Genomic DNA, 23,269 nt, shown 5'->3' on the forward strand with positions numbered 1-23,269 from the left:
ATTAGTTCAGCTGTATAACCTCCAAAAAATGCACATGTAGATGAGCAATAGGTTTGTGGAAGCAATGTCAAAATCTCAACTCAACAATTTTTTTGCCAATTTGCAATTATTATTTTATTTTTAAAGTGTTTTTAGGGTGTTTGAGTGTTAGAAGGTCTTTATCGTTTGTGTTTATGTATAACATGTTCTATATTTTGGCTATTCATGATTATGCATAATTATCACAACTCAGTGATTTTAAGAATAACTCAAAGCCACACTTTCTCTCATCAGTATATATAATGGTACTCCTTTTTTTTTTTTTTACAGTGCTCATGAAAAGTAGATCCATGCAGTTTCCCACAATTGTTATGCTAATGAGGCCCCTCTTCCATTGAGAAATCATTTTGTCAAGATCCACTCTCTTTGGATACAGAGGCTCTGTTTCAACTCTTTTTCCCATACATCCACTGAATGAATGATTATGAAGCCCTATTAAATACCCGCAGACACTGTAAAGCAGATTAACAGGGCTTTGCTCTGCCAGTCACGTGCTCATGTTTCTTTAACAGATGCACGTCTCAATTTGAATTTGTCCGTATACAATTGTTTATGGAAGTTATTCGTTTTTATTCGATTACGAACGTTTGGAAACTTCGAATTGAAGATGAGTAAAATTGAATTGTTATGTTATTCCATATGATGACTTCCTTGTATTACGGCCTCTTTATTGTAATTATTCTAGCAGTGTATCAGTATATATTAATACAAACGTCCTATGAATTCATATTTCTCCTATCATTTCCCAATGTATCCATTCAAGGCGCATCAAATGATTGTATAACTCACACCACACTTTCTTTTTATTTATTTATCTTTTTAAATCTGTGCGATACCTCGTGATTGTGCCTCCACATATTTGGATGCATGAATGATACATTCCGTGCACACATGCTGCCAGTCAAGAGATGCCCATTGTTTGGGTGAAAGTGGTCATTTTCACATCATTGTAACGCACTCAGACACATTAAAGAGATGAACTGCAGCGTCCCGGACAGGCCCCGAGGGGACCACCCACTGAGCAGAGTTTGTTCACTTTTGGTCAACATCTCTTCATCGCTCCGAGGCGACTCAGTGGCTCCGATGGGTTGGTTTTGATCCTGCGGGATATCAGCAGAACCTATATTTGCCTGGGTTTCATTTCTCTGAATGAATCCGAGGTCCTAAAAGACAGGCGGCTGTAACAGTCCTTTCGGTTTAAAACGTGTTGGTCTGGTGTTATTATCGGATATAGTGACGCACGGTGTTGCTGCAGAAAGCCGGGCAGATGTGAGCTTGAGTGCCCCCTACAGGCCGTAATGGGTACACACAGCGTGTGGGTGTGTAGTTCATAACAAACACAGGCACACTGTTTCTCTCTATCACACACACCGTTCAAGTACAATATATAGTGCAGACCACTGTGGAAATAGGTTACTGTATGTTAGCTTTTACAAGTGTTATTTTTAACATTGTTCATGCACAAAACCGAATTTTCTTTCCTTCATTACGCAGTTGTAAAGCGCATATAGTTTTATGACAGACTAAAAAACAAAGCAACCACATTCGACCACATCCATTTCAGTATTTGTCTGCCTATGCAATGTTGTTGACAAACAGCTGTAACCTACAAGTCAGTTTCACATGCAACGAATTACTCAGTTTTACAGACACTGAGCCAGACCAGACACTCATCCATTGCATGTCAAATGGACTGTGACAAAACATGAGATTACGCTTCACAACGGGCCGAAGCGCAAGCTTCAACATGCGTCTGTGGAAAGGTCTTCCCTTACTTTCAGCACTCTTGCCCTTTCTTGTTGAGTTTCTGGGTGTTGTGCTGTTAGGGCTTAAATGTCATTAAGCTCACCATTGTATGCTATGATGACTCTGAACCTGCTCGCAGGCCAAAGGCTACAGATTTCAGAGAAAACCTGCAGCGGCGTATTCTGAGTCAGAGTTTGGTCAGTGCTGTGGAGATGAACTCTTACTGTACATGATGTGCTTTCAGATGCATCCACTCACTGATGCAAGTGAAGAGGACGTAATTCATTTACAGGATTTTACATTCATTTTGTTCCTTGTATAAATACAATACAGTGAGTTGATGAAAAGGAAGGTGGAGGTAAGGCCTGGTTGTTTCCACCAGACACATTTTGGATTCTGTGACACTTAAATAAGTTAAGAACCATGCATTGAACTATCCAGATAGAGTGTCAGTGTTTTCCTCTCCCACCTTATGCCCATTGGCTGAGACGTGACATTGACGTCCCTCCTCAAATAACTTCAGTGGACATTTGTTCTCCTTTTTACTCGAGAATCTTTGAAGCAGACAACTCCTCAAAGGGCCTCTGCTGCTGCTGCTGCAGGCGTCATCATACACCAAAGCTGGGCACATTTTCTCTCTTTGTGTCCCCTCTCAGCTTTCGTGTAAGATAACAAGGAGACGATGGATGACTGTACACGGCAGCGAGACACCGCATTCACATCACCGTTTACAGCACCTTGTCGAAAAAACGCTCAAGAATGCATGCGTGGAACCAGAAACCTGCATTTAAACCAAAAAAAATGTCATCACCCATGAGAGGCTGACTCTTCAAATGAGCTTGGGCTTCCTCCACCTCTCGGAGCAAGTCCTTGCAGGTTGACTGAGGGGCAAATCCAGACACGCTATAGTGAAGGAGGGGCAACTGAACTCACATCAATAATTCCTGCAGCCTTTTTTTGTTTTTTACCCTGATGCACTTATTTTTGGAAGGGGAGATAGACAAATATTTAATTAATAACATTCATTTCGCACAAGAAAATAGTCGACGACAGCTAAGATGTTGCTCTAATTAAAGGGCTGATTAAATGACAGAGGAACTAAAGCAAAAGTAAAGTTCAGGGTAGATGCAATTGCAACAGAAAGCAAGAAGGCCTCTGGCAATGGCTCACCTCGTTGAGCCAGTAGGTTGAGTCGACTGCACAATATATAATTGTCCTTTCTACAGCCATCAAAGAAAGACAAACACACCTCCAGCGTTGCGACACGTCTCTTCTATAAACCATTTCCTGTCCCCAGTCGATCTATCGACTGATATGCATCACCGAGGAACTGCAAACACTCCTCAACACACTGCACCCAGTCACTTAATCAGTACGGTGACAACAAGCTTTATTGGCTTCACTGCCGATTTTGGTACCAAAGTAGCTTCCATCAAATTACGATTTTACGATATAAAATAAATACAGAATGAGAATACATTTGAAAAGAAAAAACATATACAGTGTATATTTTGTGACAATTATAAGGGCTTTCTTTTAGTGAATAAAAAAACAAATTGAAGCCAGTATTATTTTCAAAGGCACTTAGAATTAGTTTGCTCAGATATTTCTTTCATAACAAAGGGCTCTTGTCCAAAAAAATACAAAACTACTTTCAAATCATCAACTTAAAAACTCAGTTTAGTCCAATTCTGCTGAGAGGATCTACTGCCTCTACAGTCCACTGCTGATCTGTTAGCTCTTGGAGATAGTCGAGGGGGCATGTATGGTTCTAAAGGGGACTAACCTCATTGTACTGATAAAGTGGTGGGTATTACAGTATGACAGCACAGGTATAATGCACTGGTGGGAGAAGAAGACCAATGTGGACCAAGCCGGAAGTCAGGATTTCTTCTGGTACCGGCTGTTTGCTGAGGATGCGTGATGCTTGTGATGGTTTGTGTTTTTCACTTCCCTTGTCTGAAAACAGTGGAAGAAGGCAAGTAATAAAACATGTTCAGGAGAGTCCTCTTATGTGTTGAAGCATGCAACGAATCCATTAGAAATTCATACTTACAGAGGGTTCATCAATAAGCATGCGACCACACGAGCCGGTATTACCCCCCACGTGTTCCCGCACACCTACAAAGAGGAACAGGTGGTTGCTCTGTGTTGAAATGGCGACACATTTAATGGCCGAACAGCCTTTGCAAAGTGCTCACCGTACAGCTGGTGGTTGAGTCTGTCTAGAGAGAGGAGGATGTTCTGCTCTTCCAATGAAATGGCCGTGAGTCCCTGCTGTTGGCGCCGCTGCGCTGTGCCAGGCCTCTGTGTTTGGGCTGTTTCCACGGCAGCCACAATGTCCGTTTCCTCCGGCAAGCCTCCGGCACGTCCTTCGGCCAGGTGTAACCGGGCCGCACTCACCACACCTGAGAGCACAGATCAAAGTCACCTCAAAGGCTTTCGTTTGTTGTGGCTTTTTATGCATTTATGTGTAGAATAAAGATGCGCCGTTATCTTTCTCAAAGTCTGGTGTATTGCAAAGTCTGGTGTATTGCACTGTAGGCCTGCCATAGGCAGGCCTACAGTGCAATACAATAGTGCAATAGTGTTGCAATAGTGTTGGCTCAGACTATTCATTTGACTTGTATGAACATTTGGGTACTTTGGGTTATTTTTGGTGAAAAAGCATGAACACAAAGACACAGTGAACACTGTACCTTCATATGGAAAGGCCATGTTGTAAGTACTGGAAAACGGTCTGACTGGCTCCGTAGTCTGTCTTGTTGGCTACACAAAACAAATGAAACACTGATAAGTCTGAGATGAACCTTAAATAACAGCCATGTAGCCAATAGTACACTGCAAAAACAAAAATAAATCTCGTTGATGGACATGAAGCACAAAGAACAGGCAAAGCGAGTTGTAAACAAAAACATTACGCATCCATGTATGTTTTGTAAAACCCTGACGACTCAAGTCCATCCGGAAAGTCTCGTCTTGGGAAGCATAAGTCGTGACGTGGAGTCAGTTTCAGAAACACTAAGGACGGCATGAAAGGGACTGCAAAAAAAAAACTGATTCAACAAGTTCAAACACACCCATTGACTGATCTTCAGCGATGATTCTCACTCTTCTTCCCCAACGGGGCGCCGGCATGCACGTACCTGAGAGGGCGGAGGAAGCCTCCTGTTCCCTGAGCCGGGACGCTGTCTGCTCTGATCCGCGCAGGGTTTCCTCACAACCCGCCCGTCGTCCAGGGCCTGTTGTCGAAGCATGTTTTTTGCTGAAAGAAGATGTATTAGCTGGAATCATTAAAACACACACACACACACACACACACAATTACATCCACATAAATGATAATTATGTGGTGAGCTCAGGCTCTGTGGTCCTCTAAAGAGGATGCACAACAAAATAGTTTCCATCTTCTTCATAATATTGCACTGTAATTGTTCTGTTTTGTTTCTCGTTCTGTTTGTCCTGACAAAAGTGATGTGTATGATGGAGTGTGTATGTATTAAGAAGCTCAGATTAAGAATCTTTTTAAGTGATTAAAAGTACATTTTTAGGATTCTTTGATGCATTGGATGTGGCTTTAGATCCAACGTTCCATCAGTAGAAAAGGTCAGACCATCACCGCTGACGGTAACATGGGATGGATTGGCACTGGTTTGAGGTAAGGCAGACAATAAGACAGTTTTAGGGTCAAATAAATCCACTTTCCCAAATATTGCTGGCTTCCTTTTTCACAAGATAAGCAATCGAGACTTCAACTTCAGGGACATTTCAACATCAAAACGTGAGGTGACGCGAAAAGAACAGTGTGTCAGTTATTATATGGGTCGCTTTCAATAAATTGGGAAAAAAAGAGGTAAACACTGAGCGCCAAAGAAGACGGGGCATAATGATGCAAATGATGGATTAAAAATGGCTTTCCAGTGAAAAGGGATCTCTTGGGAATCTTAAACAACTCACACAAACATCATGCGGCTCATTCGGTGTGTTTTTCTTTCAACGTGAGAGATAAAAAGATGGATTCAAAGGATCACTGTGAATGTTACTGTGTGCTAAGGATGAAGCATGAAAGGGAGCAGGGAGGTTTGATAGCTAACTGCATGTCAACCCAAATGGCGCATCTCTTCAGACTTATTAGCCTGAGCTGTGTGCGGTGCTGCCAGCCGAAATATGCTTTACCCTCCTTGGTGGCTAAGGCACTGCGGACCCCGTGCCAGAGCCGTGAGATCTCCTCATCCGTGGGAGTGCAGTCTAAACAGAGGCCTTTGTCGTTGCACACCATCCCTCTTCTTCTGCCGCTGCAGCCCTGAGTTCCCTGATGGCCTGAGCCGGGCGCGCCCTTCGCGTTGCCCTTTGAGGCGGAGTGGGCGCACGGGAGTGGCATTGGTGTGTACATAACAGTGCTATCTGTTCTCACTACGTCAGGCGCGTGAGGTGAGAAAAAGCCGTCCGAGTCGTCCTCGTGCGGGGCCTGCTCAGCGAGAGCTTGTTTACAGTTGACAGTGGCACGGTCCACGCCATCTGGAGCCTTAGCCACGCTCGCCGTCTTTTCCCATTCCATCCTCGGGGGTGGGCGGGGCACCATGATCCTCCCTTGGGTTTTGGCAATCTGACTGACCTCGGTGGCAGATTGAGGTCGTATGACAGTGCCCTTTCTAGTCCGCGAGGAAACAGGACCCCCTCCAGCTCGGCCGGAGCGCTCTCTCCGGGGGACCCTGGGGCCACCGGACCTGGTGCTGCTCCGCGGCACCTTGACCTCGTCTGCACGTTCTTGGGGCAAGCTGACTTGAACCCCAACATCTGCCCACGCTTGCTTTGTAAAGTGATAACCGGCGGAGGCTGGAGGGGTCATGCCGGGTCCGGGCTTGGAGGCCCCTGAGACTGTAGTGAGACTTAGTTGGTGGTCCTCGGAGTTGTTATTTGAGTGAGAGCGATTGGAAGACTTGCCCTTCATCTGTTTCTTTGTGTTCTTCTCTTGGTCCTCTTTCTCCACATGTACCTCGTCAAACCAGCGCAGCTTCTTTTTCGCGGCGACGTTGCCCTCCACACCCTTAGTTTTGGCCCGGGTCAATTCAACACTATCTCTGATGGCTAAGGCTACTTGTTTTGCAAAAGTCAATTGTCCCGAGCTAAACACGCACGTGGTATCTCCTGACACATATCTGGACGGCTTTTTGAGGATTCCTTTAATGAAGCGGACTTCACACACCGAATGAGACGCCCTCACAGGAACAGGCACGTTTTGAGCTTCCTCCTCAGGACACTTCAGGCACTTCAGAGCGGCTGACCGAATGTTCGACAAGCCTGCGCGCTGCAGCGATGCTGCATTCGTGGTCTTTTCAGTTTCGGGCTCTGAGTTTGACACCTTATTGAGGTTGTTTATGGAAGCACTAGGCTCTTTCTGCGATGAAAGATTGTGGTTTTCTTTTCCCGTTTGCTGAAGAGTTCCCTCTGGTGATGCATTATCTGTCGCGCTATCGTTCAAGAAAGTATTGGGCTTTGGGGGAGGCCCGAACGAAATGTCTTCGCTGTTGCCATTTTGAGCAGACAAAAGGATTTCTGTAGCTGACTGATGTTTTAGTCGTCTGTCATCATGGACCCCGTTCTGCCTGAGTCCTAACAGAGCCTCCTGTTTAGGACACGAAGAGTCAAGTGCTGCGTTGCCGGGGACCGCTCTGTTTGTAGCGGTGACGTTGTCACGGGGACTGTTTTGTGAGTTTACCTCAAAGTGCTCCGGGCCTTTACTAACAGGTTCACAAAGAGTGAAAAAGTTGCAGTTGTGCGGAGTGGGCTGGGTTTGCGTTTTAGGTGCGAATCCCCACGAAGCTTTGGAAACGTGCATCTTATAGTCGGGCCCTTCAGAGTCCGCTTGTTTCTTCTGCTCAGCTTCATGCCGTTTTCTTGACTGGGCTGAGTCGTCACCAACAAGCATCATGGCTGAGAAAGAAGTTAGGTCTGACGTCGGACACAAATCATTTTGCTTTCTCAGGTCTGGATGGGGCTTCTCGGAGTCCAGCAGGAATGGCAAATAGGAATACTGCAGATTTTTTGTGCTGTGGTCCTCGTTCTCCAAACTGTCCTTACTCGAAAGGCTTTCAGAATTGCAGCAATCGGACAGTTGGCCGTCCTGAAATATAGAAACAAGAGAGACGAGGTGATGAATAGAACATAATAATGTGATTTACATCTTCCATGTACGGTTAAATACAGGGGTGTGGAACACAGATCTAAAATATAAGTTGAGGAGAGAGTGGAAAAGAGACATGAAAGGATACTGGGTGGATATGAGATCCCATTTCACTTTCTTGGGTCTTCTTAAATCAGAAAGGCCAGATGCCAGAATCAACAAAGCTGAGACAGTACAGCAGTGGGAACACGGCATGAAAACATTTCTGCTTTTGCTAGCATAACCAAACAGCACACAGTGAATGATGAATGAGGAAGTACAAATCTATAAACTGGACATGTCTTTTGAACAAGTGTTGGTGGGATTGTCTCCTCTTTGGAGTGGTACTGGATCAGTACATTCAAACTAATTTGATATTGCAGATATCTGTACTTTTTTTTTTCAAGCATATCAATTCAAGTCCCACTGAAAAAAAAAAATCTGTGTTACAAAAAAACAACCCTTTTTACACGGCTGTTTACACACACATTTCAATAGAGCCAGCTGAAGCCAGTGGCAGCCAAAACGGGTGTTTCCGGTGCAGGAAAGGGATTGCGTCACACTGCTGCCCCCTAGGGGTCTTCTTGTGTAAGGTCACATGCAACAAAAACCGGCTTTTGAGTTGCCCAAGATGGAAGCCGAGTGAGTACTTCAACATCATCAAGAAGAAAGACGCCTTGCTGAATTGTAGTCTGATTACAGCACAGAGACTCTTCTAAGAGGTCTGTTAGCAGCAGACAACGGTCGCTCCGTACAGTATTTGTTCAATTTAAACTTTATTAAATCAGGTAAAATGAAAAATCTTTTTTGTTATGAGCTGCCAAGAGGGTTAAGTGCACTCTGAGTGCATGTCCATTTCATACATACAATATGAAAAGAGTGAGGTATGTGTGTTCGACACAAAACAGGGGAGGGAAGGAATGACATCAATAACTTTTTTTAATATAAATTCCAATACCGTAAAAAAAACCACCCACCAGGGGTGAAATAACACTTTGTTTCCTGCACATTGAAATGAAACATACCTGAGGACTGTTGTGTTGCTGATCTTGTGTCTTTTCGCTTCGTGGACTGCTCTTGAAGCAGGTCATGCTCTGGTCCTGGAGCAGTTTGGTGTCGGCCTCCACAGCAGAGAGCGCGCGGCGGTGAGAGGGTTTAGAAGCTGTGGGCGGCTTAGGAGAGGGAGTGCAGCTTCTTTAACAGAGAACAGAACAATATCAACACAGCGTGGGACTACTATTACACAAATCAAAACAAAGGTATGAAGATGTAGGACACATGGATCAGACTTTATTTGTTGTACCTGCTCATGTTAAAGAAAGAGGACTGCTGGGTGAGTGAACTCGAGGAGCCTCGGATTTGATTGAGCGCATCTTCAATATTTGGGACGTTTCTCCTAAAAGCTAGAACACCACAAAGGACAGCATGGAAAGAAAGGGGAAAGTGTTACGACTGTCAGTGTGTGTAAGGTCTCGGTTCTAGGAGGCACATGTCAGATAGGTGACGAACATTGCCTGCGTCTCTGAGGAGGGGGCAAATGGGCTCTTTGGAAGCGCTCGGTTGCATCCTGTACTCGCTGTCTGCGTTGCTTCAGGATGTTCTCTGCCAGCTGCTGCTCCTGCACGTCCCGCTGCTTCTGTCTTTCCTCCAGAGCCCTGAGCCACGAGAAAGACATCGCGACGGATTACATGCAGACCGGCCACGTTTTAGACACAGAAACCCGAGTCCGCTCATCGAGCTATATTTCAACACAGTCATCAATAAATTAAAGCTTCCACTCAAGACGGGGCTCACAGATATATCGGGTCAATCAAGTTCAGCATGAATGTTTTAGTTTTTTTAAATGAGCAAAAATGCCAATCACTGTCAACAAGAGCAGTGCACATTTATATACAGCGTCGAGAACCAGAATAAAAAATTTGAAAATTGAAATGACGCATTCCTTTTCTATTAAAACAAACGGATTCTTTATTATCTTATATTTCCTTTATTTATGAATGCATTAAAGTTTGGGCTCCAACATTTTATATCAAGGCATTCCATTTGAGACTGATAAGGTAAACACAATCATGCACATTGAAGAGGTGTTACTTTATTCCTTATAATTTAAATATGAGTAATATACCAAAGTACTCCTTGTTTACATTGGCATGAAAGGAAGCAATGACATGTCGCCTTTACTTCACAACAGAAACAGTTTCGTCGGTGTGGTGCAAGAATGAATCTTCAATTTATGGTTATGGTTTTTGTTTCTGCTTATGTGATGCTACTGAAAAATACATACAATTGTACAAAAGCGTGAATGTACTCAGGCAGTATTTTGGTTACCAGCATCAGTGTGCTGAATGTTATCTTGCATTTCATATCGATGAATAAACTCTGAAGGTTTGATCAGTGCATGATGACAGATTGTTCTCTAGTGAGAACGAATACATAACAAAAAGGTTTTTGTTTCTTTTACAGACATGTTTTATGTTCCTTGATGGTTTATGCACATTCTATTTAAGGAATAATGATCACCTGCCTCTGTAAAACCAAAATCTGTCTCAGTTAATACACAATACATCTGACCTCCACCCACGTCTATCCTTGCATAAAGCTACTCTTTCTACAGCTCTTAGCTTAAACACAGCAACAGTCACTTGTAGCTCCTGCTGATACACCCACATGTAGACGGTATTTATACCTGTAAGGGACTTGAGCAGCTTTAGTTGTCAGAGAGGTGATGCATCAGTCACAGTCACCCTCTGGGCCAACAGATCTATTCACAGGTCTAGACTGCAAAATCCTGTCAACACCACCCGTCCCTGAAAGGAGCTAAGCCCAGGACAGAAGCATACGCTGCTGTCCAGGAGGTGCAGAACAGCAGCAGAGCAGCATCTGCTTCCAGCAAGTGATGGAAGACTTTTGATTTACAAAGAGCTGGCGCTCTGGGCAGGTTCGGGCTGCAGACTGAGATGACTCAAACAATAAAAACAACAATGCACGATGAACACTTGAACTGACCTCCTGCGTCGGGTGGTTTCCAGGGAGAACCTGCGGGCTCGGGATCTGCACAACTTTTGCTCTTCAACCAAAAGTTGTCTCTCATCTTGGAGGCCTCCATCGGCTCCCTGCCGGGAATTTCTGGAAGTGAGCAGCTAAGGAGAGCGTTTTTTAAACAGCAGAGAGTTGTGTGTCACCTCCATGTAACGATAACCTACGACCTGAGAGCATGAACACGGGTTCATGAATCATACAGGCTGGTCCACAGCACACTTACATGTCTTAGTATTTCCATCTTCTATACTTCTACTCCACTACATTTCAAAGGGAAATATTGTTGCCTACTTTTTAATCTCCTGCATTGATTTGATTTACAAGTTACTTTCCAGATTCAGATAACTAATATCAAAACATATAATCAACAAATAAATGATGATGTATTAGATAAAGACATCCCATCCCATAGTGAAATTCACAAGCTCCCAGGCAGTAAATAAGCCCCACCTTCACTGCAACATTACTGTAACGTATACATTAATGCATCAACAGTTATACTCTAATAGCCTAATATTATATACGTTATGATGAAAAAGACCATTCTGCATACTCAGCATTTTACTCTTGGTACTTTGAGCAGGCTAGTTATCGATGGTAAATACTTTTACCGTCACTTGTAACATAGTAGTTCTACACTACGTTACTGTGGTATTGATACTGTCACTTAGTTTCTCTACATTAACACAGGCGTAACTACAATACACGTTTCTATAACAACGTGACGTGAGGAGGATACGAGTGGTAGTAAGGTGCCCTGAACATCTTGCATCCTCCGAGGCTGCAGATCCTGGTTGACACCGGACAGACATGCAGGTCCAGCTTCCTGCAGAGCTGCTAACCCGAGTCCTTCCTGCAGAGCTCACGTCAGCGGTCCGATCCGTTCAAACTCCTTCAACCCTTTTCGGGGCGAAGATAAACATGCGAAGGGAATGTTTGAATCCACATCGCAGCAACTTGTCCTCAGGAATGACAGCCTCTTCTGTCGTTTGAAAGAAGTCAGACATAACACGGCTACGTTGAGACTTTTCGAGCTGCTTCAGCTGAGTCTGTCTGTGTACTGTCGCCCTCCATGATAGCAACCGCAGACGCAGCTCCTTGACAACGGGGACGGTGGTGGTACCCGCCATGTCCAGCAGAGGGCACGGGTGCAAGACGTGCACTGTTGCCTTCAGGGACACCTGGAAGTGTCGTAAAAACAACATCCACAGCACAATAAATGTACAAAAAACAAAAATAAAGAGGTTAAGAAAAATAGCAAAAAGGACAGATAGAAAGAGTGTTGATTTTAGGTTCAGACAGTGTACGATATCGAGGGCAAGACCAGGAAAAGGCTGTGCGTGTAAAAGGAGGCTATATTTGAATATTTTATGTCCACAAATAATTGTTTTATTAAAACAGTTATCTGCCCTTTTACGTGTAAATCGGCAAATCAAAGGTACCGTAAAAAAATAAAGTAGCCTAATGTATGACATTAACCTAAGTCAAATAATAGATGAAAGATTTACAGTTTAAAAATGTTTCCAGCCATGACCTCTAGCTGTATGCATATTCAAATATATATTTGATGAAATATGTCCGATCTACACTTTCATTATCATTTTATCTGCATATAGTCATCATTATTTCTGCATCTGCTCGGGGATGGTGCCCCTCATTAAATACAAAGGTGCGTTGTTATGACCTGTTACATTTGATGGCACCATGAGTTAAGAGGATTTGGGAAAACCTTTCCTGCAGATTGTTTATGCTGTTAAATAGACGGGGTTACTCCACTATTTAATCTATTTTCAGTGTGGCAAATGCCACAAAGAGTATGAATGGTGCACTTTCCTGCGGTGTGCACACGTTACATATAATTAAACCAAATCCTAATCCTCTGCCTCAAATTATAACACTAAGGTCAGAACATTAAATCCTCTATTAGTTTGACAAAGTGCTTTAATATCTTGTTATTTAGGCAAACTGGACAGGTTTGGGGAAAATTACGTACATTAAACTGACATATAACCAAGTTATATAATCCCCAAAACAGGGACCTAATGTATCCGACAAATGCTAATATTCTACATTATAAAACACAACTAAAAAGCTGCTAGGAAACCGCCCACTGGGCGCGCAGAGGCAGCGCCGTCAGCATCAACACCCAAGGTGGGATGGAGGGTAGCGTCGGTCAGACAGGTGGTCAAGAGGCGGAGATGAGTCGGGTATAAAGGGGCTGCAGCTGGACGCCTTGGGACGGATAGTTACGGATTTCTACTGCGACCGAATGAAGTGAAAGTGAAGTTATTTTGGCGCATCAGTCTTCTGTGAGGTAAGTGGAGCATCCTGTCAGACTTTTTGATTTACATTTGACATGTGGATAATGAAATCGGTGGCCCCATTTCCAACAATCAGTGTTTGGTGAGGCTTTTACAGCAATGCTTCAGGCCCCTGATATTCCTAAAAGAAAAGCAGCATGTACTCAGTGATCTCATCCTGCAGTGTCCCATTTGCCAAATGTCATAGTGTGCCTCTCCTTGTCATGTACACACTGGCGTCTTCTGCTCTGCACGAGGGAGCAGACGTGACAAATAACACATCTTTTTATTTCAGTTACTGAAAATGTTTAGTGTTAATATGCAAAAGCACAGCTCACCTAACGACGTTAATTACAGAATATATATATCTTTTTTTAATCATTAAAATAAGATTGTTGTGTCACAGCAATTTCTATTTTGTTTTGCTTTTTCATTTGTCATGAGAAAGAAGAGCAGCAGAACAAAAACAAGGCATTCTCATAAATCCAGGGAGATAAATCCACATGGAGCAGCTACATGTGCCATTTTAAAAGGCAAACAACAAAAAACTACATGATTGATCCATCTTATTTTGGGATTTCCACACACATTTTGTCTGTATTAGAACTGTCTGTATATACTGCGTGCACTCATCAGGTCACTCAGTTATGTGAAATCGTATTAACACTAATTAGGATTGAATGAAGGAACGTTGTCCTCATCGATCATCGTCTGTGCTGAATTAGCTCCTGAGATAACCAAGTTATTCAAATGTATTTACTGAGCAGAAACTAGATCTACTTGTTTCACAATGACGCGAAACATATCACCATTAGAGATGCTCACTGTTGTAATGGTCGTATCAGTAAATGAAGTTTACCACTGAACACTTGATGACATATGACAATATAAACGTATCTGGTGAACTATCAGGCAGAGGCTGGACAGTTCCAGGCCATGAAATGAAGGAGAGCAGACGATGAGTCTGTGGGTGGTGTCACACATGTAATTCAGCTGAGACCAGCTGTCCATCCCACACTGTTGCCCATTCGCTACTTAGGTGCTGTCTCATTCCCAAGGCCTTTTTTTTGGAACAATAGATTGAGCCGATGTTATTTAACTAAACCAGTAGACTTATTAAAGGGGACATATCATGAAAAAGTCACTTTTTTCAGTGCTTGTGCACATAGAACTGGGTATCTTGAGTGCCAACCAACTCACAAACTGAACGAAGACAATCCAGTCTGTTTTTTTATGGGCTGCAGAAAACATGCGATAACCTCCTGTGTCATATGCAAGCTCATTCGAACATACCGCCTCCATCTGAGTATCTCCACCCACGGTTTGAGTCCTACCTTTACAAAGGAGACGGCACGCGTCATATGATTGGGGTGAAACACATGCGCAGTAAAAATCTGCACAAATGTGGATGTGTAAAGCGGTGATTACCAACCGGAGGACAAGATAATTTAAGAATCCAGCATAAATAAACATACATGTCTGTTAGACTAAACTTTATATTTTTCAGGTTTTATTTCCTTTTTTTAATGAAATATTGAATATTGTCTTCTAAAAGCTCTTTAAATTAAACAATCTCAGAGGGATTTATTTTTATTATTTCACTGCTCAAGTTCATTTCCACACTACGGCTATTTCCTGTGATGAGGTGTCACACGTAAGCAACTACATGCTAAACAGGTTGGGAACGACACATACAAAGCCTATAGTTTTCAATGTCTGTACTCCCCCACATTTAAAATCTACACTTGGACCTATGCCACTTACTTTAAACCTTTGAATAAGATAATGGTTTGAGTTATGTCACTTAGATATAACACAAAAGATCACTTTCTGAATGATCTTCGATTAAAGACCAGGGCGAGTTGAACTGAAATGTTAGACAGCTTCTCACTACCCTGACTAAGTCATATTTAGGATTGTCTTGAGGGGAAAATATTGATCCGTTTCTAGGTAAGTAGCTTTTAGATGGCTTGTTCTTGATGTCATCTGACTTTCAAGATGTGAAAGAAAGGCAGAATAGTTGTTGGGATTTGTTCACACCTGAATGCTTACATTTGGTTACATTGCTATTTGCTGTGTCATTGAAAATACAATCATTAAATAACAGTGTATTTATAAGCAACTTATATCGTTTCAAATAATGTCAGCAGGGTCTGTTGGCCCTTGGGCATTTTCACATGATCAAATCTGGCCCTCTTTGAAAAAAAGGGGGGGAGGGCTTAAAGAGACAGGGGCTGAAACGGAGCATTTCAGACAGCTGGTGTATACAGGTATATTCAGATAGACAGTATGAGAAAAATATATATATATTTTCAACATAAAAGCATGCAAACATGTTCTCGCAGAAAACCGAAAGACAATATTGAACCAGAAAATAAGCATGATGTCCCCTTTAAAGTTATGTCTGCTTCGTAAAAACATAACAGTAAATCTTACCGATCCAGAAATTTGTGTGATTAGGATTTGAGAGTGACATTTGAGTATTTTGGCATACATGAATACATTTACAAAGATAAGGTGTTCAGCCGTATGTTAACCTGTGTTTAGGTGGAGGAATGAAGGGAGAGCCATGATGCTGCGGCAACTTGGGGCCAAACCCCGGCGACAAGTCTTTCGGGGAGCCGGTTACCTGTATCACGCTCAATCCTCCTCCTGCCTTTCCACGACGGAGGAACTTTTCTTAGACGCCGCCGAATACGGCAACGCTCCTGAAGTGAGGCGGATGCTCGAGGAGCTGCCGGAGCTCGATGTCAACTGCGTGAACTACATGGGCCAGAATGCACTGCAGCTGGCGGTTGCCAATGAGCATTTAGATGTGACTAAGCTCCTACTTTGGAAGAAGGACCTCTCTAGAATAGGAGATGCCTTGCTGTTAGCCATCAGTAAAGGCTACATCCGTATAGTGGACGCCATACTGAGCCACCAGGCCTTTGCAGACGGAGAGAGGCTGACCAACAGACCCAGCCAGGCGGACACACACGATGACTTCTTTGCCTATGACGAGGATGGCACGCGTTTCTCCCAAGACATCACTCCAATCATCCTGGCCTCCCAGTGCCATGAGTATGAAATGGTGCATATACTTCTCATGAAGGGGGCCCACGTGGAGCGGCCCCATGACTACTTCTGCCAGTGCAGGACCTGCAGCGAGCAGCAGAGGCGTGACTCGTTCAGCCATTCGCAATCCCGCATCAACGCGTATAAATGTCTGGCCAGCCCGGCATATCTGTCCCTCTCCAATGAAGACCCAGTGATGGCGGCTCTGGAGCTGAGCAACGAGCTCGCAGCACTGGCCAACATTGAGAAGGAGTTCAAGGTACTTAGTTCAATGCACCTTGTTTAATATTCAAATTACAGTGACAATAGCTGTACATCATGTCGATTAAAAGATTGCTGTGAGAGGATTTGAGGTTTGTTTTTGTGCTGTTGGTGATTCATAAAAGTATATGAATAAGGAGATGTTGCCTTTGTCTGTTCTAGAATGATTACAAGAAGCTATCCATGCAGTGCAAAGACTTTGTGGTGGGAGTCCTGGATTTGTGTCGCAACACAGAGGAAGTGAATGCCGTCTTAAATGGGGACAGTGAATCATGTCAAAGCTCTGAGACCTTGGGCAGACAAAACCTTATCAGGTTAAAACTTGCAATAAAATATGAAGTTAAAAAGGTAAGCGTGTGAGAAAAGCACTTTCATTTCTTTGTAAGGGTTAGAATTGATGCACTTGTTTTCATATTTAACCTTGTGTTTTCTTTTGTGTCCTTAAATAATCCTTCTCCCTTGCTCTCCATCTCTCTCTCTCACACACACACACACACACACACACACACACACCAAACACACACACACACACACACACCAAACACACATACTGTCAACGGGGAAGTTCGTGGCACATCCAAACTGCCAACAGCAACTCCTCTCCATCTGGTACGAAAACCTATCGGGACTACGTCAGCAAACCACAGCAGTTAAAAACCTTCTCGTCCTCGGTGTAGCTGCTGCGCTGCCTGTTCTGTCCTTTATATATTGGATAGCCCCATCGAGTAAGGTAAGTTCCTTAAAAAAGCCGGACATTGTTTCAACTTAAAGGGGAAAATTCTGCGCCTTTAATGTGGTTGCCTAATCAGTGTAGATGTTAAATGATGAGCCAGAGGGAGACAGACATCAATTATTTTTTTTGCTGACTGTTTTTGATCGTTAAATCTTATTCGATAGTTCAGTGTTATTTGATAGTTAAATGTTATTTTGACAGTTAAATGTTATTGTTTATTGTTGAATGTTATGCACCTTCCACCACGACAAATTCCTTGCAGGTGAAAACTTGCTTGGCAATAAACGGTTCTGATTCTGATTCTGATTCTGATGTGAAGCAGTAAATTCCTTACTGCGTGCGATACAGTATGAAGTCAGAAATTGAAGTTTGCAGCTGCAAACTCTTTTGTACTTCCTGCACCCAGCGCCATTATTTGACGTGACAGGGACTTAGTTGGTGGTAGGAAGAGCTGCAGGCTGCCATCTCAGCTCGGATTTCTTTTGGCAGCTAGGGGGCGCACAAAAACAGAACAACTTTGTTTGAAGTACAGAAAACTGGTCACAAACACTTTGGGACATGAACACCGGCCTACTGATTAAAAGTCCTGTGTTTGTGTGACACTCCCTTGAACCACAGGATTGTCGATCTATCCGATCCCCGGCTCCTGCTGTGCACATTTCAAAGTGTCCTTGAGCAAGACACTCAACCCCAAGCTGCTCCCCGGGCGCTTCACAGCAGCCCACTGCGCCTAAATGCTCAGGATGGCTTCAATGCAGAGGTCAATATTCATGTATATGCATGTGACGTTGATATTTTTTTTAAAGTTTCGGTCAATACAGCACTCACTGAGGAATATATTGCTTCAATTGACGACATCCACCATCAACACGAATTGGACGTCCACATAAAAGGGGTCATATTTTCCCTTTAATAGTTTGGTTCTGCATTCATTCAACACTTTCAACACGTTTAACAGAGCTGAAATTAAAAAGGTTGCTCCATGTCTGCTGGACGTTTAAATAGGCACATTAGCCACAAAAACGTGATAAGGCAATACTATGTCGAGGCTGTTTTCGGGGTCTGTCAGCTTGTTGTGGAGCTGCACGACAGATTACGTTTTAACAATCTTCATTAGCCGGGAACGTGATGTCTGAAAGCTCTCTCAGAGCCAAGCTTTGGATGACTGGTTTAGATACTGTTGGTTATGCAGCTGCCGTCTGCTTTATAGAAGACTGTTTCATGTTTCGGTCTGAAGTTTTGAATGAATCTCTTACTGTGCGCAAAGCTGATATGCTGTCAGAGGCTGTAAAATAATTTAGTGCAGCTCAAAATCACGTTCCTTCTGTTTGCCATTCTCCGACTTCTCCGTCAGTTGGGGAAACTCATGTGTGGACCTTTCGTGAAGTTCGTGGCCCATGCAGCCTCCTTCATGATGTTTCTGTGTCTGCTGGTCCTGAACGCAGCAGATCGCTTCGGGGGAACATCGCTGCTGCCCAACATGACCACCCACGACCACCCCTCACAACTGTTTCGTATGAAGACCACCTCTTTCACCTGGATGGAGATTCTCATCATATCCTGGGTCATAGGTCATGAGCATAAAAACCCCTTTCCCACACACACACAAACACCATATCCCATGCCCACTCTTTCACAACTACTGGCTGTTGAAACCTTTCCTATGACGTTCGTATGTCTTTTTCGTAGTGGTAATTTATTCCTCTCCCGTCCTTCTGACACTCCCACACTTTTACAATTACACCACTCAGCTGCACGCGCAGGGTCAAGGATATGACATGTCATTGATGCGTTCTAAATCTCCAAACATCTATCATGCACGGAAATTGGCCCTCCATAGATAATAATGTATTCCTCCCACGTGTGCCACAATAAATCAGACCGGTAAAGACTTTCCAAAGACGAGAAAAATGGCAAGGTGACACTTTAACTTATCTCTGCAGGCGAGGCTTTGGAGCCATTTATCACACTGGCTTTGCCAGTGCACAGCGTCAGCAAATTCGATTGTGATTTGACTAGCAATTCATGTAATCATGTTTATATGTGTTCACATCACAGTGTGTTTTCTTTGTTTAATCCTACAGGGAAGATCTGGGAAGAATGTAAAGATATTTGGACGCAGGACATCCGGGAATACATCTCAGAACCCTGGAACCTTCTCGACTTCAGTATTTTGGCCATTTTTATGACCTCTTTCATCGCGAGATTAATGGCTTTCTGGCATGCATATTCTGCCCAGTGTTATGTCGACAAGCACTACACTGACCTGTTCAACATGACCTTGCCCTTTGAGATACAGTACTTCCAGCTGGGTAAGTGTTTACCAAAGAATACACTGTTATTATAAGTAGTGGTGTTTAAGGAGATTGGTTTTTTTATACATATAAAACATTTTATTAAAGAGGATCTCTTGATTCAGACTTTCATTGTTGATTTTTATTTCTACCCCATGTTAGGCAGTGAACAAACAAATCATAGTATAAATGTGTCCAACAAGTTGTGTGTGTTATCATCACAGCCTTTTCCGACGACTTGATTTTCCTGCTACTTCATCATCAAAGTACCCAGACTCAGTGTTACTCCCTGTATGAGTTCTATAGGCAGGTAGTGATCGAAATGGAGTGAAAGTTCACAGCACGAAAACTGTCACATTCAGCGTCTGTCTATTTTCAGCCCGAATCAACTGGATGCCCTCAGACCCGCAGCTTATTTCCGAGGGCCTCTACGCAATCGCAGTTGTGCTCAGTTTCTCCCGCATTGCATACATCCTGCCCGCCAATGAGAGCTTCGGGCCATTGCAGATCTCTCTGGGAAGAACAGTAAAAGACATCTTTAAGTTCATGGTGATTTTCGTCACGGTTTTCGTGGCTTTCATGGTGGGAATGTTCAATCTGTACTCGTACTACCTCGGCGCCAAGCACAACGACGCCTTCACAACGTGAGTGTTGCCTGAAAGAAAGCTTTGAAAATGTTCCTAAATGTTGTCCAATCGTGCCTTTGGATACAATCTGTGTCGAATTATAATGTTGCATAATATTGAATTCCGGTTTCTCTATTCCTCCAGGCTTGAAGAGAGTTTTAAAACGTTGTTTTGGGCCATCTTCGGCTTGTCGGAAGTGAAATCTGTGGTCATTAACATCGACCATAAGTTCATTGAGAATGTAGGCTATGTTCTGTATGGGGTGTACAACATCATCATGGTGATCGTCTTGCTCAATATGCTCATTGCCATGTTCAACAGCTCCTTCCAGGAAATAGAGGTACGTCTTAACAATCCATGAATAAGTATTCATTTTCGTGACTCAAACACTAGTCGTGATGATAATGACCATTTTGTTGTAGGACCATAATAATTAGAATTTAATTTGACAGAAAATGTCAAAAGATGTTATGAATTACTGCTGATTTATGCCAAAGTTTCACGTTTCAGTTCAGTTTTGTGCGCGTGCCGTATTTGGCATACACAGTATATTGCATATTCATGAATGACTGAGTGTAAATTAGATGATGGATGTTGCGCAATAGAAATGCAATCTGCAAAACGTCCTGTTGCCCGACAAATCTTTCCCCCGGCTCTTACCCCGTTCTTGCCGTTTCCTCTCTGCGGGTGCAGGATGACTCTGATGTTGAGTGGAAGTTTGCCAGAGCAAAGCTCTGGTTCTCGTACTTCGAGCACGGCGGGACACTGCCGGTCCCCTTCAACCTGGTACCCAGTCCCACGTCTGTCCTTTCCCTCTTGCTGGGGATAAAGGAATGTCTCTGGGATGTACCTGAAGGCAAAAGCCAAGATAATTCAAACGATGAGATGGGGCTTAACAAGGTGAGGCATCCGCTCCTGACACAGATGATAATTCAAGCAATGAAAAGACCAAAATCCTTTTTGGTGGATGGAAATGAACGGCTGTAATATGTAATTTGTCTGGTAAAAGATCTACAAGGCCCTCTTGTGTCACATTTAGAAGTTGCAGGTGTGAGAGTGTTCCTTGAAAACATGATTTAAAGGTGCTTCTTCTTTTTGTTGTTGTTTCTAATGTCAGCTGAGGCAACAGGAAGATCTGAGTGTGGAAGCATCACTTTGTCCAACCCGTCACCAAGTAAAGCAATGTTTCCTTCATGATGAGTAACCTGTTAATAAGAGAGCTGTTGAGTCGTAGACAGAGTATAGAGGACACTTTTAGGTACTGAAAAAAGAGTTGCTGCATAGAATAAGTCCAAAACAATAGTCAAACATGCTCATTAAACAATGTTCTTTACATTTAAGGAACGATTACCTCATCGCGTTAAGACTGAAATCCTCTGTTTCTAATCACAGACTATCATGAATCGCCTCATCAAAAGATACATCTTAAAAGCACAGAGAGATCGAGACAATGATGAAACAAATGAAGGTGAGTTCAACAGATTTTCTGGCTAAAGTGCTTCATCTTGGCCGGATCAAAGAATTACAAAACATGTTTTTTTTGTTTACACTTACTGTCAAACAGGTGAACTGAAGGAGATCAAACAGGACATCTCCAGTCTCCGCTACGAGCTGCTGGAAAGGGCGAACCACGACACGGAGATGCTGGCCAAGCTCATCAGCCAACTGGGAGAAGTCATGTATGTTCGGCAGAGAGAAGAGAAGAAGAATGAGCTGTCTTAAAAACGTTTAAAAAAGATTGGAGATGTATTTACACGACACGCTGCACATTAATGAAGCATTTCACTCAAAGGGACATTAGCAGACATATTTTTGATGAAAACTGATGAACTGATGAAAATGGATATTTTTTATTTCAAAGAAGAAAATGGTTGAAATCTTTGATTTTTTTTTCACCCCGAGTGTAAATGTATCTACCTTTGAGAAGGGAACTCATCGAATTCTCTTAGTCCCTGTGTCTGTTCAGTTAATCACATAGTGGCTGGATTTGTTTTTTTCCTCTTGCTACACAAATATGACTGCTAACATATGTTAGGGCTGTCGGCTACCGGCTGCGTATGTGTTTGATATTGAGGCGATCCTTTTCCATCTGGAGTAGAAATGCAATTCAAATAAATCCACATAAAAAAAAGAAACGTGTTTGGATGTGTCAGGTTCATAAGTCAGACGTAACATACAAATAAATGAAGGTTTATTGATAATTACTGCCCTCATGTTATAAGCGGTACCTTAAACTCAATCAACAGGACTGTGGTTTACATTTTGTCAAACAGGACATTAACTTTTAGACTTTTTTAATGTGCGTTTTATTAGAATATTGATCACTTAACCATAATATAATCAAAATGTGTTGATTATCTTCACGTCATGGAATACAGAGCTTTATGGGTTTTTAAAAAACATTGCAGCAGACGGTGCCGGGCTCTCATGCACTCTCTCTCTCTCTCTCTCTCTCTCTCTCTCTCTCGCGCTCTCTCTCGCTCTCTCTCTCGCTCTCTCTCGCTCCCTCCCTCCCTCCCTCCCTTCCTGTGAAGCAAGACAAATGTCTGAGAACAGTCTGACCGGTCAGGTAGACAAACAGCTCACCTCCATTTACGTTCAGGAGTGTAAATGCTAAAACCGCATTCAAGTCCCTGAACAGATACTGTGAAGCATTTATACCGAGGACAGCTAAGCCACAACAGCAACACTGATAAAAACAAAAAAACCCACACTGCTGCCTATGAGATGAACATTGTGGGGCCACACAAATGCATTTATTACGTAAGTGTCTGCAATAATAGAAATGTGATTAAAAACGTACCAGATGGTGGTTGCAGAAGAATGCAAGTGTGGTGGTCACCATGAGCGTCACATTAACAGATTAGAAGCCATTACAGCATTTAAAGAACACATCTTGTAGATTTGAATGTGAAACAGCTATCCCAGAGTTATGTCAGGCCTCTGCATGAGAATCGCCTCTGATACTGTCGGGACGAGTGACGTGGGTCGGAATCAGGGCCAAGGCCTGT

General features: G+C 43.1%; 2 protein-coding genes across 2 annotated transcripts; one reads left to right on the forward strand and one right to left on the reverse strand.

The window, feature by feature from the left end:
- Nucleotides 1–3,559: 3,559 nt before the first annotated feature.
- On the reverse strand, nucleotides 3,560–11,759 carry cep126 (centrosomal protein 126; the record flags this gene model as incomplete). The annotated part of the gene is given in 12 exon segments (XM_079272296.1): nucleotides 3,560–3,744; nucleotides 3,842–3,906; nucleotides 3,987–4,193; nucleotides 4,485–4,554; nucleotides 4,932–5,050; nucleotides 5,962–7,909; nucleotides 8,974–9,142; nucleotides 9,252–9,351; nucleotides 9,458–9,603; nucleotides 10,955–11,074; nucleotides 11,727–11,738; nucleotides 11,740–11,759. Coding segments are annotated over 12 exon segments (3,054 nt in total). The 3' UTR covers nucleotides 3,560–3,666.
- A 4,070-nt stretch (nucleotides 11,760–15,829) lies between these two features.
- Nucleotides 15,830–21,980, forward strand: trpc6b (transient receptor potential cation channel, subfamily C, member 6b; the record flags this gene model as incomplete). Its single annotated transcript, XM_079272297.1, has 11 exons — nucleotides 15,830–16,603; nucleotides 16,768–16,953; nucleotides 17,171–17,335; nucleotides 18,693–18,909; nucleotides 19,423–19,650; nucleotides 20,012–20,276; nucleotides 20,403–20,598; nucleotides 20,952–21,158; nucleotides 21,376–21,432; nucleotides 21,651–21,726; nucleotides 21,823–21,980. Exons 1-11 carry the CDS (start codon nucleotides 15,857–15,859, stop codon nucleotides 21,978–21,980), a joined length of 2,502 nt encoding a protein of 833 aa, XP_079128423.1. The 5' UTR covers nucleotides 15,830–15,856.
- Nucleotides 21,981–23,269: the final 1,289 nt, after the last annotated feature.

This window comes from Melanostigma gelatinosum (assembly GCF_949748355.1).
Source record: "Melanostigma gelatinosum genome assembly, chromosome: 7".
In the NCBI taxonomy this organism is placed as follows: domain Eukaryota; kingdom Metazoa; phylum Chordata; class Actinopteri; order Perciformes; family Zoarcidae; genus Melanostigma; species Melanostigma gelatinosum.